The sequence below is a fragment of the Ambystoma mexicanum genome, chromosome 9 (assembly GCF_040938575.1).
Source record: "Ambystoma mexicanum isolate Mex_15411 chromosome 9, UKY_AmexF1_1, whole genome shotgun sequence".
Classification (NCBI taxonomy): Eukaryota; Metazoa; Chordata; class Amphibia; order Caudata; family Ambystomatidae; genus Ambystoma; species Ambystoma mexicanum.
The window spans coordinates 244,154,153-244,174,528 of record NC_090931.1 but is presented as its reverse complement, the minus strand read 5'-3'; the positions used below and the strand labels follow the sequence as shown (position 1 = coordinate 244,174,528).

Here is a 20,376-nt window from a genome sequence, read left to right as displayed (position 1 = left end):
CATTCCCGATTATGGCAAATAGGCCCTGCTTGGCTCGCTGGGTGGCACGCCTTTCAGCGGAACAGATGTGGGCGGCAGAGTGCACCACTCCGGCCAGTGACCTGAGATGTCTTGAGGGCGCTGGTGTTTACGCAGTGCATAGAAAGAAAACAAAAGCACCGTCGAGCTCTGCCCTAGGGCAGATGGGCGGTGGAGGTGCAGTGTCTGCAGAGGCCAACCCAGTGTTTCCCTGCCACGAGGGAGGACCTCGGAGGCCCTTCAGCGAGGCCCTTATCTTGACACACTACTCAACAAACAAACCTGCAGGGCGCACTGCACCCGAGGAACTGGACACGGGCAGGACAGTTTTCTCAGCTGGTGGTCTCCAATCTGGGATTCCCACTCCCTGAATTGGCTAGGCCTGGCCAACAGTTCAATGTCGGCAGGACAGTGTTGGCCAATTTCCTAGACCAAAGGAGGCCAGTTGAAATTTTCAAAAATACCCAAACTACCCCCCCAAAATGTGCCCATCATTATCACCAATTTGCTGTAAAGTCACACGTTGTGATCCCAGTGTGTATGTTAGCTCAACAAATACGCTTCTGTTTCCCGCTATGCGCTATCCTTCCCTCTTACTTCGCCCTCTCGCCTGCTATCCGCCACAGCAGACTTCGGTCTGGTGACCCAGTGTGCCCGCACAATATGCCTTGGCACATAGAGACTGCGGCAGTTATTTGGCACAGTACAAAAGCAGAGTAACGTAAAATAACACTTTTGAACGTGTGCAACTTTATTTATTTATTTTTGCCCAGGACAATGTTGATATCTAAGTTAAGTGGAATTCTGGGATGCAAGGCTGATGATATACCTGCTTTTATCTTATTTGGAAAGGATGTTGACCACTTTGAGGAAGGTGAGGTTAAAAGTAAACAAAGACATGGCATTTTATTTATACTCACAAATTCCTCGCATCGACATCTCCTGCAAATCCAAAATGTCCGCCCAGTGTTGAAGCCGTGAGTTTAGGAATGGAACACTTTCAGAAAGAGAGGCAGACAGGATACCACTGAGAACATGTGCAATGTCTTTGATAAGTTTACATGGGATATATGTGCTTCATATATGTATATGCTTCTATTCTACAGGTGTTTACTATGACTTTGAGGCATCAAAAAGCGCATGCTGAGAACCCGTGGCCCAATATTGTGACACCCTCGTGGACACGGGATTTTATTATCAATACTGAAATAAACTTTTGCCTTTCTATCGAGCTCGGTGACAGTTTTTGATCTGGTTTGTTTATATTCGGGTTGTGCCCGGGATGCTGAAAAACATGGACAGCGAGCACCGTCATGTAATGTTTGCAGACCCCCTGACACATGTGGCAGGCCTAGGCCCTCCTTAATAAAAGGGATCCCACTTCTCCAGTGACTTTAATGGTTTTGTTTCTGTGTCTTATATGCTGCTAGCAGGTGAATTAGTGCTTTGAGCAGGAGTGGACTGGGAACCAAAAGAGACCTGGAAATAATGTCCCAATAGGCCCCATGTTTCCCATTTTCAGCAAGGCCAGCTCTTTTCCTATGAGAACATTTGGAAATAAATAGGTTACCACACAAATGAGACCCAGGTTGCAGAGGCCCAGTGCGAAATCTCCAGGGATCCCTATAGCCAGTCCACCCCTGGCTTTGAGGCACTTCATCTTGTTACAAGCCAGGGAGGGTGTCTACCATGTTGGATTCTAACTGATGGAGTGACTACTACCGCCCTCCCAGTAGATGTCACATCCTGCCAGTTCCCCTTTGGGGTTCCAGTGGGCACCGTCTAAATCAGTGAAAGACTTCAGGAAACCATCTTATTGTGCCACTCTTCCCAAACTCACCCCCTGTCCTGCAGTTACCTCTTTGCATTACAAGGGGAAAGCAGGGTGACACCCCAAACGAGCAAATAAGAGGCAGAACCAACAAATATTGCGAGTAAGTGAGTGCAAAGAGAATATGAGAGCGATACAGAGAGATGCAGAGAGAGAGGGAAAACCCGTGTGTGTGTGCCACATGCATAGGTTTTGCACTAAGCACATGGGTGTCATTTTAGGGGTGACAAGGGTGTTTGCCCCCCCAACCCAAATTTCGTGACTCACCATTTTGTCCCCCTCATTTGACAGGTGCCCTTTTCCTTTAGGTGTCACCCCCAACCCCACCCCCTGACATTTTCAAAAGCGTTACTCCACTGGCGAAGCTGCTGTGGGGGAGGGTAACTTCTGCAGATACACTTTTGGGCGTTATTGCTCTTTTGATGACTGAGTGTTTTCCAAATGCATTCATTCTTTGGGTATTTTATGGGATGCCCAGTTTATGGGACACATCAAGGCAGAGGTTTGGCCGCCTGCTGACTGGTCACCGGGATTGTATGAATGGCCGCTGGATTATTTCATATCTGAGATTGAGGGTGAGCGACCACTAGACTGCTCTCCCATCCACACTCGAAAACTTGGAAGCCCACACCACTTCATGTTGGGCTTTCTCTGTGGAACTCATCGGGGTCTCTACAACTCCTTGCTTTGCTCTGTGCCACTGATCCCTCAGCACATAGCTCCTTAGAGGCACAAAGCAAGTGAGTGAGATGGAGAGAGAGATAGACGAAGAAAGAGAGAGGGAGAGACAGTGAGAAAGAAAGAGGACAGTGTAATAGCAAAGCTAATCACAGTAATTGTATGTGAGGGACACAAACTCTAAGGTTACAAATGGCTCCATGTCACCTAGGGCACCCTATTCCAGTACTGGCTTTGCTTTTTCTTTGCGTTTACTTAAGTACATTGTATTCGATTGAAGTGACTGGAAACTACTACTCACAGAATACAATTGGCAGAGAAATAAAAAAAAAAACAGGACTGGGGTTTACTGCCTATAACAGGGAATCATCTGTGACTTTCAATAGTGCACTACACGGCTGCTGTTCAGAATGCTCCCAACCCCCTGCCACACATACAGGGCTCAATTCGAGGGTACACGCGGGTGGACGGAGTTCACCCAGTGTTTTCAGACGTTGGACTCAGTCCTTCCAGCTAAGATGCAAAACATTAAATGTCCTCTTTTAATTCATGAATTAAAGCAGACCTCAGGGATCGAACACCATTTCTCAGGTTTGCAGGCCACGCACTTCACCTATAACCAGAGGCGTGGCTAAGGGGGGGACTGAGGAGGCTATTGCTCCCGGTCTTTTGGTTGTAGCCCCGGATAGAAGCTCAGGGGTTACAACCAAAAATTGTAATCCCAGCAGTCCCAAAATTAGCATAACCCATATCTTTTCCAGACCTAGCAACACCACTGCCTATAACCTAATGTAAACTAACAAACTACTAAAGGTGAAATGTCCCATTCCGGTATTGCAAGTTGCAAGTCCCAGGGAAAACATTTGTATTGGTTTTTGGGGTTTAAAACATGCACACCTTTTAACGTTTTCAAAAAAATGGAAGAAAATATCCTTTCTTGGTTTTGTGTGTGTGTTGGTTTTATGAAAGGCAAATGTCATTCGTACTGTGCAATTTGGGTGGTTATGCAAAACCTGATATGCTAATTTCCAGTGATGTCACATCCAGTTGTGTTTGTTGATGAGTCCAGCCACTTTAATTTTTAGGACATGACCCCTGCACACATATGCCCATGAATGCCCGCCAGAGAGGATAGCAGCCACTCACTAATTCAGGCAGGCATCTTGTCTGAAACATATGTGGTTTGAGATAATATTTCGGATTTAGAGATAGCTCATCCTCACCTATCCCATAAGATATTATATGTGCAATGACTACATTCAGCAAAATGTGTCTATCAAAAGGAAAGGATTTCCGCATTACACTCCTACATGTCCCCCCAACATAAATGAACATGTATATAATACACAATTATATGTTGTGAGCACATTTTACACGGCGTTTCAGAAACAATCTTAAAGTGTCAGTATTTGGCCCAGGTGAAATCATTCCAGCTCCGCCTCCTGATTCAGGGCATTAACAAATGTAAATCCAATTGCTGTTAACTTTAGCGCTGATGTGCTTTCGCGCACCCTCATAAATAGGCGGTATTATGCGTTATTTGCAAATGTGCAGATGCGCACACCCTACTAACATACAGATGGATCTGGAGCACATGTGGTTCACGCCAGAGGGTCGCGTGTCCTGGCATAAGTGCTTCTGGACTGGAATTGGGTCATAGTGCCTGAGTCTCAGGTGCAGACTGTGGGCCTCATTTTGAGTTTGGACGTATGAGTAATGCTAATACCTTCAAAGGGACATTCCGGTCCACCCGGTGGCAAATGGGTTGCCTCTTCTTAATGATCAGTTTTTTGCTATGCCAAATTCTGAAGTCTCATTTCACATCATTGGGGAATGGAATAATTACCACCAGTGGTAAAACTGCTAGTGGTAATACTCATATTTGTGGAGGTAACACTGTTTGTCACCATTTTTACCCCTCTATATGTTTAGACACCTATTATTGTCTTGAAAAAACTCTAGAAATACCATTACCACTTGTTAGTTTGGGTTGTTTGGTGGCACTTTAGTATCACCTAAAAGCCACAACTATTGCATTGGAGTACAAGTAGGCGGAAAATGACATGTGATGAGGGACACACATCGTCTGAGTGTTGTTTGGTTATTTATCCAGCCATTTACTGCCCAAGGTCATGCAAATCCCTATGGCCATTCTCACCCACTACCTGCCCCACCCTAAACACATCATCTTGGGGTCTCTTTGTGCTCTATGAAGCAGTAACATCAAACGCTATACTGAAATTAATTTTTCGAAACAGTCTATCGAACGGTTTAACTGCCACTGTAAATCCCTACTGGTGTAGTAAAAATCTCCTAACCAAGTTTGTGTTCAGCCACTTGTTTTATATCTCTTCCATGCACTGAAATCCTGTTACAAAAACAATCAATGACCCAGCCAACAGTTTTGGCTTGAGCTATTAGATAAGCATTTGCAAGGCACTCACATCCTAGACCCAGGTAATCGGTTCAGTTTCCAGCTGTTGCAATATTATGTGCAGGTCCTAGAAAGCTCTATCCCATACCTACACAAAAGCCCAAACTATTGGCTTTGCCAATGCTTGATTGTCATTTCCTGCCGGCCCTGTGCTTTTCATTTCAGTATTTCATAATGTACACAGTGTTGTAGGGTGGCGAGCATAGCGTGCATTCCTCTCCATACTTTCCACGGGCCTGGTTCATGTACATGCACTCTAAAGTAATCACCCACACTCTGAATTGTTTTTAAGATGTAGGCACTGGCTGCAGCCAACCTGTCTCCCCGTGATGATATTCTCACCCAATCTGTTTCCCGCCACTTAATAAACATCGAGAGGCAACTGACTACACCTCAGCCGTGGGCCGCCCAGGGCCAGAATTCATATTTAATTGAGTGTCGCACATTTTGTGCCTGAGTTTCCATCGAGTGCAAAGGCACAGAGTTCACCTGGAGTGCATGCGCTGCGCTGGGCCCTCCATGATTCAGGGGGGAGTATTTGGGGGCCAGTGGCTCGCTGACGCCAAACATTCGCAGTTCTGAAGTAGGAAGTGCTCCGGACTTATGTGAATGTGACACAGACACGATTGTGCTATGCGATTTCGCGTCACTGCTTGTATTTTGCGCTTCGGTTCTCAGATTCTTCTCATTAAATACCCATCAGCAGCATTGCATGTTGCATGATCTTATACACATGTATTTCCTTAATTTTGGGCCAGTGGTAAGAATTGGAATTTTTGCTAAACAAGTTAAGTGTCAATTGGTTGGCAACCCCCTAGCAAGGTTTACTGCTTATATCTAGTATTGTATTGTAATAGTCACTTATATTGCGCCTTTTCCCATTTGTGTGGCCTCAACCTGCTTTGTGGTAGGAACGCCCTTGGGGACCGTAGATCAGTTATGGGAACATTTCTAGGAGGAGACTTAAATACGTGTGTGCATTCGGCCGAGATGAGGACTTAGGGTGTGTGGCTAGGCTCCAGTGAGCAGCCCTGGAGGTCAGGCACGTGGACGGGTGCTGAATGGTGGTCACGGCAGAGCTCTAGTGCAGGAGACTCTGTGTTCTCAACTAGACCGAATTTGTCATCAGTTGTGACTGTATTCTAACGAACGTTCCTTATACCTACGAGTAAGAGTAGGCATCCTCCCAGTGGCCGCCTTTGCACAATTATGGAACCCAGCAAATATTGGCCAATGCCCAGTGTGTGGGATGGCTCCCGAGACCACACTACACTTCATGCTGCTATGTTCTAAATCAATATCCTTAAGGCTCATGTATTCGAGACCCCCACTGAGGATGGCTGGGATTAAGGATACCGGAGCAGCAATGACTTTTGTGCGCCAGAGTGTTGGCCCTTTTCTGGTGTAATGGTCCTCCCGGTACATCCACAGGGCTTGGCTGTTAAGGAGTACATTTTTTAAACCAAGCACTAAGTTAGCCTCATGCCCATTTTTTCCTGCCCCCGTGCCTGTGAGTCGAGCCCCGTTTGCCTTTGATCCCCGAGACGGTGAGTAGGGTTTCCCCTTTGTTCTACTAAATAAAAGCCAAGGAAGTTATCATTGAACTAATCCTGATAGACCTGGTGACTGCTTTAAAAGAGGCGCCGAGCAGGGCTCCCCTCTCAGATCCTAAATGTAAACTGTCTGTATATTTAGTATTTGTTGCAGTAAATTGTTTGTAACCTGTGTTTTAATAATGGTTTTATTTTATGTCTGTAACTGATGTTTTTTACTTGAAGGCTCAACGCCGAATACATGTTTGTAGACTGACTGTATTCTAATGGCAGAGGTGTTGTGGCAGGTTTGGTGTCTCAGTGTGAAGGTTATGTGACCAGCTAGGCCACACTTGTCATAGTCGCAGATGCATTCTAGAATGCCTGGGTGGAAAGCTGTGCCTGTTCATACATAGCTTAATCTCGGATAGAGCTTATCTTCATTATAACCGTGCCTGATTTACTGGCACTATGGGCTGCCTACCCTAGGTCCGCCAGGGCGATAGACTGGCTGTCCTATAGAATCTTCTAGGTGGGACAGGCATTCTCTGAGCATAAACCACAAGGAGTTAAATAGACACAGCTACTACACGTCTTGGGTGGTCCACAGGCGCTTACCAGTGTAGTCTTATAATCACAATATCAATATGGACAGTCTGGATCCCAATACTCAATCATATGTCACCTTAAATCAGGGGTCACGCAATCTGCAGGTCACCAGGTGATTTGACCTCGCCCCCCATCATCCCTCTCCAATGACTATGCTGGCTAATGCTGATGGGAGTTGTAGTCTAAAGAAATCTGGACAGACCTTTACCCGAGGAAGCCATCTACTATCGCCTTGCCCTAGATACTGACATGTATGGACTCTAAATTCAAAACCTTGTGGCACCATTACTAGAGCTATTGGTCAGATCTGTGGCATTTCAGAAGGCAACACTATAATCCACACTACATTAGCGAAGATGTAAATTAAGATGCAATGCTGATAAATAGGTTGTGCTATGCCCATTATGCGACATTGAGTATCTGGTCATTGCATCTAATGCCATTCCATCGAAATGTTTCTATCAAAATATTTCCAGCTAATGCACATTTCTGGAGGGTAAAGGGTTAATTTTTGTTTAGGTGCATTAGAAAGGATAAACAACGGGGCACATATGATCATTATAACAAACTATTTCTGTAGAAGCGCATTTGCAAAACCTGGTTCTGGGGTGCCCACTCAGCAAATAGTTCTAGTGCCCAAACCAAACACGCAAGGTCAGGATTCCCCTAAATGTCTGGTCATGGCTAATCCAAGCCCACGCAATTTAGCCATGGATCTCTTTGCTGTCATATCTCCTCCAGGTGTATGACCCGCCCACATGCCTTCAAAGTTGGACAGAGCAAGAAGAAGGCCAGTAGACCGCTAGGCTACCACCACTGTTGTCACCATTACGCGATTGAATGAGTCTATAGCATGGGGTAGACCCCATGGAATCGATTCTCTTACAGTCTACGGTAACCCTCATTTCTTCCCTCTTCTGTGCACCGTGACACAGTTTCACGGATATATATGCGTCTTTTAAACATCCCGTATAAAATAAATAAATAAATAATCTTTAAGGCAGTATTATGCTAATAACCAAAATCCCCTCCAAGAAAAGGGTGGAAAAACGAGGAAGAGTTGCTCATGGAAAGATGGGTTAATCAAAGTGAACTACTATTGGGACAGAACCGATTAACATTTGCGATATATCGCTTTTATACCTGGCAATTATGGTTTATGGAGGTTGTTTGGTAACATATTAAATGAGGCACATGCATATTTAATATGTAGTATCCTATTCGTATATTGCTCATTAATGGTAAAATCAGTCCAACATATTGCTCTCATTTGTCAGCGTTCAGGTCGCATGTCTGGCCCGTACTTAACACAGCGTATTTATGGCCCATTAATGTGTTTCATTTGAACGGACTATGGTTTAATATGCGGGTTTTCCTGGAATGTTGCTTTTCCACGGTTGTGTTTTTTGTACCCGGCGGAAGGATTTTGTCCTCACACTTTTACAATGGAACAAAGGGGCTTGCAATACCGCAGACTCATGCTTTCCTGGTTTAAAGGTCTTACTTGTTTTTGTGTTTAATTAGTCACATCTACTAGCCAAACCGCAAATAAAAGCATACATCCCAAAAACGGTTTACATCTGCCATGATGTTAGGTTATGCATTTTTCTCAGTGATTGTGGCCTTCCTCTTGTAGTCTCTATTTTTCAGGTGATCTTGGTGTGTTCGTTGTGAAGGGCATGCAGGGAGCGAACAACTTGATGTTTGACACGGTTTATAAAGTGCCAACGTTCTCATGCAGGGGGATCTGGAAGATTCTTTTTAAAAAGCACGCTCAATTCTTCTATTGTTGCTTGTTTCGTTATGCCAGATTTCAGTCCAGTATACCCATTGTCTCGGTATTGCCGATTGATTAAATCCCTGATCTTCCCTTACAGTTCTGCGAGATGATTTTCGCCAGACTCCTAGTGACGTGGTAGTGGCGGCGGGGGAACCCGCAGTGATGGAGTGTATCCCGCCACGTGGACATCCTGAGCCCACCATCTCGTGGAAGAAAAGTAATATCCGCATCTCTGACAAAGATGAACGAATCACGGTAGGTTGGAATGTAAACAAGTTACGTCACTCACCCAAAATGCCCTGGGAAAAAGAACCGAACTTTCTGAAATATGGCTGTCGTCCTGTTGATATTGCCTTAGAGAAGGAAAGTGGATAAGGACCAGGGGATCCACTGAGTCTGCCCTTTGATCTGCCTATACTAAGAGAGCAGATGTTCTCCGATCGCCAGCAATCCACTAGGTTCTCTGCTATTTGAAGCTGAAGCTCATTTTTCAAAACATCTCTTGCTCACCCTGGACTGATCCTTTGCCGGGACCTCCACAGAAACATATAACTCAACCAGAAGGCTTTACTTTAGAGACAGACTTTCAGAATTCTTCAATATTCAAAATATCAGACTTTAATTGAATTAGCATATTATATACATTGATATTACACATAAACATGTACATAGACATATTTCCCTTGACACTGGGTGATCCAGAAGTTCATGAAAATGGTTCACATATCAAGCACGGACAGGACGAGCATACGGTACTTTCCAAAGTGGGAGTCAGTGCGATAGCTGGAAAAATGAGCACTTGCTGCTGAAGTGTGTGTGTAAATTGCAGGCAACCAGATCGATACAGCCATTTATTGGACCAGTGTACCAGGGGGCTGACTAAAAATGAACACTCGCAGACCCCTATGCAGACAGAGTTATGAGTTCAAGTCTAGACATCGTTGAAGATTCCTACGTAGTTTCCGATAGCAGCAGGTTTTGTAGTTCAGTTTGTGAGTGTTGCTCTGTGTGAAAATGTGGTTGCATGACACGTACGTCTATTTGTATGATACTTCAAATGTGATTAAATAGGTTACATAGGCAGTAATTAGAATTCACAGAGCACGTACACCGGGCTGCTGAAGGGTCGCTGAGAAGTGACCTATTATGGTTGATACTGATAGTATGCTCCAGGTGTCTGCAACCTGCAACTCCCCAAGTATGTTGGACTATACCTCCCATGATCCCTTACCATTGACTACTGTGGCCAGGGATGATGAGAGTTGTAGTCCAAAACATATGGAGAGCCAACGGTTACAAATGTCTTGTCCAAAAGCAATGGATCAAATATTGGAGAAAGGCTGACAAGTAATGTGAACTGGGACTGACTATAAAATGAACTGCAAAATGTACGCAGATGTGACCTTGTAAAATGCCCAATATATGTATTTAAAAACTTAACAAATTATACTTAAGCCCACTTTCATTCATATGCTGTTACATTAAAGTCAACTCAATATGGCAAGATGGGTTTTCTCGATGTTTATGTTGTCCTTTAGAATAAAAATACAGATATTTCTGGGTGTGTATTTCCGTAATAACGTTTGTAATGTAAAAGCTATCACACTGTCTGCACCGTGGCAAGTAGGCCATGCAACTCGCCCTGTCTCCATCCAGCTCATTGTTTGCTATATCCTACTAAATGTTCAACCCATTCTAGCTTTTGGCTTTGCAGGTATTTTCCTCTCCATGAACAGGAAATGTTAGTTCCATTTCTTGCCAGAAGGGGTCCTGCATCTGTCATGTCACCTTGTGAAACACTTTCAATGCAGTCAGCATCTCCCTCTAAAATGCCAGACACCCCATCTTCATGAGTTACCAGGAAACTTCAGGGCTGAGACCGGGGGTGGACTAGGACCCAAAGAGTCCTTAGAAATAATTGTTAAAGAGGCCCAAATTACACATTTTCAGCGTTTTCAACCCTTTTCCTGTGAGAAAATGTGGATATAAAATAGGTAACTACACAAAAGAGGACCAGTGACGAGCACTACTTGGAAATCTCCAGAGTTCCCTATAGGCCAGTCCACCCCTGGCTGAGACCTACGTAGCAAGTTAAATTACTTTAGGAGTAAAAGTGTCATCCTTCAAGTCCATATCAAGCAGTTGTAGGTTATCACACATAGCCTGATATTAAAGAAGTGTACCACCTTTTCATTCTTATCGTAAAGGATGGCACGATTGTGAATGTTTATAGAAACACATGCAGCATTTGTATTATATCTTCTTGAAGATACAGAATATACATCAGTGTTAAACATGCTTTTATACTTGTGCAAAGCTTAACAAGAACCTCACACTAGATATTAAATTGCACAGTACAATTTGTGATAATAGGAGATTTGTTTTTAATGAATTCAAAATGGCGGACTGAGGGGCAGTCTATTATGTCACATAATGCCATAGCCTCTTTGTGACATGACTGTTCACAAGCATTAAAATGGGTTCAATAATGCTGCATACCTCACACACCCAATTCACTCCCAAAGAGATCATTTTTAATATCAAAGTAAGCATGTTTGTTTAACATAATCCGATTGGTAAGCGCCGCAGTAGAAATTGGCTAAGGGTGCAAATAGCTGGCGTGCATGCTCACGCGTCTCTGGGGGCAGCCATAGTTGTTCCTACTGTGTACTTTAACACACCTTTTTTGGGTCTATTTCAATGGATGTTTTTAATCCTGGTGTATTGTTTCCACTTCAGATCCGAGGAGGGAAACTCATGATGTCCAACACTAAGAAGAGCGATGCTGGGATGTATATCTGCGTGGCCACAAACATGGTGGGTGAGCGCGACAGCGAGCCTGCAGAGTTGGTGGTGTTTGGTGAGTATAATGAGAAACTTCCAATAAACATTGCAGCACACTGTTGTGGGATTTTGCTATTTTATCTCCAGTTGACTTAAATTTAAGATTGCCTACGAGAAGATGTAATCAGAGATGACGAGCAGGTGGTCAATTTCCATTGTAATATCCCCTTCTTGGTGTAATGGTTGAGAATCTGGATGTCCCCTGCTCAATATGGTCGGTCTCGGCACCTATAAATTAATCTCAGATTAATGAAAAGGGCTAACTACACAGCCTTCCATTCAATTTAAAAATAATAATTTGTTTATATACATCTTTGGTAAAAGTCTTTACGTAGAGTATCTTTATGTACAATTATCATTATTATTACTACCTAATGAACCTAGTACTCATTTACCAACCTCAGAAGGATGAAAGGCTAAGTTGGCCTAGGCGGTATTTGAACCTGCAGATCACACACAGAGCTCAGCAGAGAGCATTTAACCCAGTGAACAATTGTGCTCTAGCACCTTGAAGCGTCTTGTGTGCTACATGGATTTACCAATAATTATCTCAGACACAAATAACCAGACAGACTCAAAGAATATGGCAAAATACTACTTTCTTGTCAGCTCAAAATAAAGTAGGGAAATCTGGCGAACAACAAACTGTAGTCCACACACTCACACTTAAGTTTTGATTATACAAAGGGCCTCATTACGCGGACGGCGGTAACCATGGCGCTATTAGCGCCATGGTTGCCGCCGGTATTTTACCGAGTCCGCCATGGTGAATGGCGGAATTACCGCCCTATTCCAAGGTGTGTGGGGGTGGTAATTCCCCATTCACCATGGCACTTCCCCATTCCCATTTTTGCCCCCATAGGGCTCAATGGGAATGGGGAAGGCGGTAATTACGGTACCGCAAATTGCGGTACCGTAATTACCTCCAAGGTCCCTTTGCGGGTCCCGTCCTTAACGGCTGGTAAAACCAGCCGTTAGGTAGGATCCCACAAAGGGACCCTGTAGTAAGGCCCCTTACCAGTAAACCCTTACCGCCATCCGTGTAATGAGGCCCAAAGTCTTTATACCTCAATGTACATCAGCTATGAAGTCATCCTACGTGGCAAACTGTAAAACCTATTGAAGGGAGGATTGGTTAAGGGAACAATTGTGCTTATATATCATATAAGTATTAGTAATATTACTGGATGCCCCATATTTAGTAGACACACCTTTAACCACCTCTGAATATGTATAATACAGATTATAGCAGAATAACAGCAGTGAGATGGTCTGTGCAACATTGTATAGCATGTTGCTATATAGACCCTCTGATTGGTTAGCATTCTCTCCCAACCTTGGAATTCCGTCTTGTTAGCAGCACGTAAGAAAAATGAAACTCAGGTGCATTGAGCAACTTCTGACTACTACCCACTTTCCCAATGGGTCCATATTCTCTAATTGGTCAGGCCATAACCCAAGGCTTCTTCTTTATAGTTGACCTTGCAGCCTGTTCTCTGTTCTGGGACTTTTAGGGGAAGTATAGGTACACCATTATCTTTGTCTGGCGCTTAATGAATAGTCCTTGTTTTCGACTTCTGAATCACGTGTGAGGAGACCACTATTTTGTTCATTTTGACCTTTTATTTACTGCTATTAAGCTTGGTGTCATTACACTTCTTGGCCTCTGGAGACCTGCTCACTCCACCTTACATAAGTTTTTTGCATCTTTGATTGCCCAATGCTTGGCACTTGCAGATGCTTTCTTGTTTGCTTAATCTAAGAGAACTATGTCTTACGCACATGGCTTATCTCTTTGACTTGCCATTATTCCTTGATGTGGAATCCTTGATCCCAGGCCAATAGACTCATCTTTGTTCCTCATCCGAAGCTGTTTTTCCAGCATCTTCTGACTCTGCAGCCCTGGCCTGTCTCTGAAATTGCTTGATTGGTTTCAACACAAGTCCGACGTCCATCTTTCCATCATGGTTGCCTTAGCCATATCATATTTTCTTCTGCAGCAGACCTCTATATGTCTCATCTACCTTGCGTTTCTGTGTATGTACATTTACTAAATCTCTACTCACTTATTTCTTTTGTGCATATGATTTCTTCGTATTCGATTACATGTTTCTCTAGTTAGACTTTATCCTTTAAGTATTTTCATATTGTTTCAGTGCATCTTCGTGTCTTTCCTTCATGACGTCACTATTCACTTCTAGATCTTCGATGTCCAATGGTGTGTGCTGTCATCCTTCCACCCTTTCAGAGCAAGGGTACATTTGATACAGTTGTCTGAGTGCATACCGTCTCTCATACACTCAATGCGGTAGTGGGAGATAATACATGGTGTCCCACATAGGACTATTCTCCTGTTCTTCCAATATGACGTAGGTGAGGGGGTGGGAGCTAGGGACGACAGGTCCACCTGCTCCTCAACACTATCTTACAGTGATCTTGCATCATCTTAAATGAGCTTGCCTAACTTATCTTGAATGTCAGTAAGGACTGATCCCTTTCAGATTTAGCCATTTCAGTCTTAAAAATCGTTAATCCAACAACATTTTGAAATAACATTTTTGCTGCAATTCATCCTTGAATATCGCGCTCTGATTTTTTTTGTCAGGAAATATTTTACGAAGTAATTATTGCATTGAACAGCTGATAAGGGAGCAGTTGTAAAGCAATATTTTGCCACGTTAATAAATGGGTTTCAGTTTACTCAGCCGAATCCCATTAAGGTGTATACATCATGGTTTTGTGATGAAATGTTAAGAATTGTTTTAACTTTTGAGATATTTTGTAAAAGTTCTTTTAGAACTATATGCAAATAAATAAATAAGGTGTATTCACCTTTCGCTAAATGTGGGCTCCGTCGTTGGTGAAGAGAATGAGCAGGGATCTGGGGTCATAAAGTCGCAGTGTGCCAGGGAAATGTATGCTTTTTCACAAAATGAAAACACTTTAAAAGTCATGAGCCAAGGGTTTATCAAAGCAGATTGAAAATGGGGTTTCACGTTTCCTACTCTGTTGCCAAAATCCCGGAAAGGGTGCTGATGTCAGTGCGCTGTCGCGACAGCCTTACGCGCAGTCTGGAGGTTTTATCCTGTAGGCGGTATAGGGCAGATAATAGCACCCCACGTGTTACGTAAGTCAAAGAAGTGTCAGGAAAACCCATCTGAGTCCTCGTCACCAGTTCGACATCCAGGGGTGCACTTGTTGAGCCAGAAAGGTTTCTGGAACCACAAACATATAACATTAGTAGAACATCAGAAATAAAGCAAGCACTGTAACATAGCGTTTCACCTTGAGGACACTGCTTCTACATAAATGCTCAGACCTATCAATGTTTGTGGAACAAAGAGTGAGGTTGCTTGCATCCCAGTAGGTCCCAAAGTTTGCATATTTTATTATCTTGGGAGAATAGCTCAGGGACAACGTGCTTGCCTTGGAAGCAAGACGACGTGGAGCACCACAGGTTCGATCCCCAGGTCTGCGCTTAGGAATCTCTGGGTATTAAGTGCGTTATAAATATCATATCATATATATATATTCTTTAATTATTTTTGGCTCCTGCTTGTGATTGGGAGCCAGTGCTGGTGGAAGGGGTTATGCTGCCTTAAGGAAAGCACCATTCTGGCACCTCAGCCCTTACAGTAAGGCGTGCTTTGATGTTTTAGGGTGTGAATAGTCCCCCCTGAGGATGATGATGATGATAATGTCCTATGCAGCTGCTTGTGTTTGCCTTTTTATAGCAACAGCCCTGTTTGATCAGCAATCTCCTTGTGCTCTTTGTAAGTGGCTGGATCCCAGGAGCTCGATCTCTGACCCCCTGTGTATGACGAGGGACCAAGAACTCGGCTTCCATCTCTATGGGGCTTCTGAGAGCACAGGATCTCCATCTTCCCTTGGTCCTACCGACGCCCCCCGCCCCCTGTCCCCTCCCAGCTGCACCACTGCCACATTCCTTCCGCATGGCCTCGGGACAGTGGAAAGAATGCCTCAATTGGGAAATCTGGGTTTACACTTTTGAATTTAAACAATTACACCATAGTGGGGTTATAATATGGAAAATCAATCAACATGACACCAGTGTACTTTGCAAGTGTAATTTCAGGTTCTAAAACATTTTAATGAAACCTATTTTGTTTCTATGTATGTCACATGATAACCCGGAAAGAAAATGTGTCTTTTTTCAGGGCTCAAAGTTTCTGGCTTGAACCTAGCAGGGCATGGCTTACCTCACACCAACATCTACCAGAAGCTATTGTGGGCTCGGTCTACCAACTGGTTCCATAAACAGACACACCTTTGTGTTATTAACCCTGGCTGTTTCGAAATGTGTATAGAGGAACTTTTGGACAACCCTGGAAGAATTTTAAAGCATAATGGGCTACATATATTGAACAAAAAGTGATAGTTTGCATTTCATGTTGATGTTGGATCCATTGCACGCTATTTATTAGCTCCTCGCTTATCAAGTGTAGCGCCTGGTTACTGTTTTTTTCCAGACACCAAGGAGTTGCTTTTAGCTCCAGCTCATCAAATCTTTAGTTTGATCCCTGCTTTTTTAACATATACAAGAAATGTACATGAATGTTGCTATGACGGCTGAACCCCTATTACACAGGGCTCTTTTGCTTGTGCAGATGGAAAAAAGACAGGGTAGAGGTACCACCCAAGCAAAGAGGAGTTATTTTTTTAACAAAGCCCAAAGAAGCCCTACAGCTGCTGTTAGCTGCACTGTAAGGTGCAACACACGCTAGGCATTTAATTATGTAAAGAGATACCAGTCAGGCTTTCTGGGCCATAAATAAAATGATACTCTCATAAGACAATGATCGGGCTCATCTGGGTGGCTTGTAATATTTGCATGTTCCACTGGCATTGGCTAGAGGTAATTGACTCTTGGCGGGTAAGAAATGGTGTGTTGTCTGGGTATAGAATAGTGGTGGCGAGTGACTTTTTATGGTTGGCTAGTAGCTTGCAACTTGAAATTGTTAGCCCCGAGGCTTACACTAGATTGGGTTTAAAGACTGAAGACTTTGTTGCTGCCACTGACCTCATCCCCTAGCTGCCACTTTTCGACATTGCAGTCAGTCTCAACAGAAGGACTGGTGTTAGGAGCACATAGTAGAGACCAGATACAGCATTATTCATTCAAGCCTTTTAACCGACAACTTATCAGAGAAAGCTCTAAAACTCACTCTATCAATGTATTAAATATGAGAAGGGAAAGGTAATTCCTCTCCGTTTTAATATTATGATACGTCAAGACCCAGCATTCTCAACAATGCCATTTTTAGCACTGCCTAAAGCCGACAAGGGCATGATCCTGTTTCCTCTTCCTGCTGTTATCTCCTTGTCTTCCTCTTCCTTACAAACATCATTCTCTCCTTCCTGTTTAGTCATCAAATTGTAGCTTGTCTCCTTGCTGGAAACCCTCATCTCGTGCAAAGTTTTATCAGCATGTGTCATCTCACTCGAGTGGTTTGTGTCAGCATCCTGTCCCTCCGCCACCTCTATCCTATGCTGTCCGTTCTCGGTCTCTGCTTGTACCCTTCCATGTGAGTCTCCTATTCCTCGCTCTCACGAGGGCGCTTTACCCATCTTGTTGCCCGTTCTTTGGCTGTCCCGCTCTTTCTCTTTGCACCCTACAGTCACCTTAAGTGCTCTGTTCCACGTGTATCGCACTTTTGTCCATTAGTATCTTAATGTGTGACATTGTCACTCGGCATTCATTTGTTCCTCTTTACAACCCGTCATCCGCTTATACCTCAACCCTCCTTGTAGTATTGTCCCATTATCCTAGGTCTCCTCCACTCCCCATTCGCTTTGTAGTCATTCCCCGGCCTCTCTCTAATTGTTTGTCTACTTCATACCTTTCATTCTGCTCCCTCTTTCTTGCATCCTCCCATCACCTTGTGCTTTTTTCCTCCGTATAACTACTTGCATTCATCTCCATTTTCCTTCACCTCCAACTGGCTCCTCGTATCTTTCACTGGACCCTGTCAAGTGTCGCTGATGACCCTCTCCCTCCTGTTTGCTCCTGTACCTGCTACATGGTCGTTCCTTCTGTTGATCCCATCTGCATCTCCATGTCCTGAACCCAATGTAGCCACGATGAGGAAGAGGAAGGAGAGAAGACCTAGTCAACCGGTTATGCATTAGTGAGAATTTATTGCAATGCACTTGGCAGTGGATTGTGTTCCCTTGGGTTACTGCCCTAAAAGCGCTCCAATTGCACAGAAAATGGGCCGCATTTGGAAGAGATGGGGCAAGAGCAGCAAATAAAAGGCAGCAAATCTGAAAGGGAAGGGTTAGAGATTTGAAATTGAATTTGTGGGCCAGATGGGAAAGAGGGGATGATGAAGGCAAGTCTTGTTATATATGCCATACAATGTTTCATGCTGAAGTCATGAAATGGGGAAGGAGCAAATACATCTTTTCAATAACAGTCTACGCCAGGGTTCTGCAACCTTTGGCTCCCTAGGTAGTTTGGACCACAACACCCATCAGCTCTAGCCATCATAGTCATTGATGAGGGATTATGGGAGTTGTATTCCAAAAGATCAGGAGTGCCACAGGTTGCTGACCTCTGGTCTGATCTATGGAACACTAGTATTTCCACAATATCACCCAACGAGACCAATCACACACGGAATGCAAGAAAGATGCCGCCTGTGGCATATATGTTCTCACTCCTCAAGGTACATGATGCCTGAGATGGAACTTGTGGTGTCTGCAAAGGCTGAGAGTCCTAGAGACTGTTGAGGTTAATATAAATAAAGCCTGGCATAAAGGCGAATGAAGCTGATGCTGTCACCTAATGTGTTCTCAATGCCTTTCATTATGTCAATGCTCATGTTAATGTTAATGTTCAAGGTATTTGTACCGCTCACCATCACCAATGGAATTGGTCCCCAGGTGCCCTGGCCGCATCTGCAAACAAGAAGTAGGGATGGGGTTAGTAGGGTGAAGAGGGAGTATGAAATTTAGAAAAGGTGGTGTCCTGTTGGCAGATTCAGTTCGGTTTTCACCGTGCTCTGAGCTCGGGTGTGAATATTGGATCAATGCGAGTCCCTGTGTGATGTTGGTGTGAGCTATGTGTTGCATGCTTGTTGTTGCTGTGTAGTGAAGAGTATGTGTTTTGCTGTGCTAGAAGGTGGTGGTGTGGATTGTTGTGTGAGGTAAGTGTGCAGAAATGTGAGCTTTTGGGTTGGTGAGTTATATGTCTCATAGTCCTTATAATTCTTGTTCTATGGATCTGGTTGTCCTATGGAGTAGGCATATTTTGTTCTCTTTTTTTCCTTTTCTGTCCGTCTAATTGTTAGGAGTGATGGTGTGGCAAGTATCCAGCTGGGTTATTTTTGTATACCAGGTTGAGGCGTGCATTGTCCGTCACTCTGGTATTGTTGCTGTATTTTTACAATCATCCGCTCCCTTCCTATCTATTTCCTGTCGGTGATCATAGTTATTAATGTTGACATTGTCTGTTTAAATGGAACCTTCACCCATGGTCTTGTGCTCTTCTTGGCAGAGCGCCCTTCGTTTGTCAAGAGGCCAATAAACCAGGTGGTCCTTGCTGATGACACTGTGGATTTTCACTGCGAGGTGCAGGGGGACCCAGTGCCAACTGCTCGCTGGCGGAAGGAAGAGGGGGAGATGCCACGCGGGAGGTAAGTAGCAGCAGTTCATTTTGTCGTCAACCAAGCCAGGAACTCATGGCAAGAACCCATTTCTGTGTGGACTCTTATACTTCACATTCCGATGAAATGATTCTAATGCAAAAAGGGAATGAATAGTAATTTCAGGGTGGCCTTTTGCAAAGCAACAGGTTAACACTTATTCAAGGAGTCAACCTTTTCCAATATTTAGACTATCAAGAAATTACTATTCAGTAAACTTTTAGATTAGAATCAGTTTACCCGAATGTGCAATGCTGGGTCTTGCACCCTGCCTGGATCATATCTCCTGTTATAGAGAATAATAATGTGACCCACCTTGGCTGTGATTGGCACACGTAACTGGACTCTTGGCATATGCCCTAAATTGCTTTTTCGGGTGTATGAATTGAAGGGCGTAGTGACGTTACAAAAATTAAAATAAATAAAATAAATAAATAAATAACCAGCCTGTGTGATGGTAAGCACAGGATGATGAAACTGATTGGCAGAGCCAATGTTCCTGTATTTCTCAGCAATGTGGGAGAGTCAACGCTTGATAGGGCATTGCCTCGACCACCACCAGTACCCATTGAAAGAAACATCCTGGGTTCCATTCAGGGGCTCCAAAAATCATACTTGTTTGTAAACAAACATTTTTCATTGAAGCATAACTTCAGTTTCAATGTGCGTGACATAACACAACTTATAAGTTATGCTAATTTCAGAGGCGGTCTCTAATTCTTTGGCCCATACCACACTAATGATGTCAACCATTGCACACGTTGGACTGGGAAAGCAGAGCCTACACAATAAGGAAGGGAACGATTTACCACATTCCAGGCATCCCTTTGCACTACACTCACATTTACATTTTTAAGTGTAGAGAAGTACATGGAAGTCCACCATCTCACAAACAAGCTAATGGCACATTGCCCCTAACCTGTGACAACGCCCCACAGTGATGACAGGATAGTGAATGGCATGCATCACCTGCTATGGCAAAT

The 20,376-nt window shown here is 43.8% G+C and overlaps 1 protein-coding gene across 2 annotated transcripts in view; it reads left to right on the top strand.

Moving 5' to 3' along the window:
• ROBO3 (roundabout guidance receptor 3) overlaps positions 1 to 20,376 on the top strand; it is a 468,117-nt gene that overhangs the window by 218,421 nt on the left and 229,320 nt on the right. For both annotated transcript variants that reach the window (XM_069614542.1, XM_069614541.1), the window contains exons 3-5: positions 8,980 to 9,137; positions 11,622 to 11,742; positions 19,246 to 19,384. In XM_069614542.1, the coding sequence (XP_069470643.1) occupies positions 8,980 to 9,137; positions 11,622 to 11,742; positions 19,246 to 19,384 (418 nt within the window). The remainder of the gene's footprint in view (positions 1 to 8,979; positions 9,138 to 11,621; positions 11,743 to 19,245; positions 19,385 to 20,376) is intronic.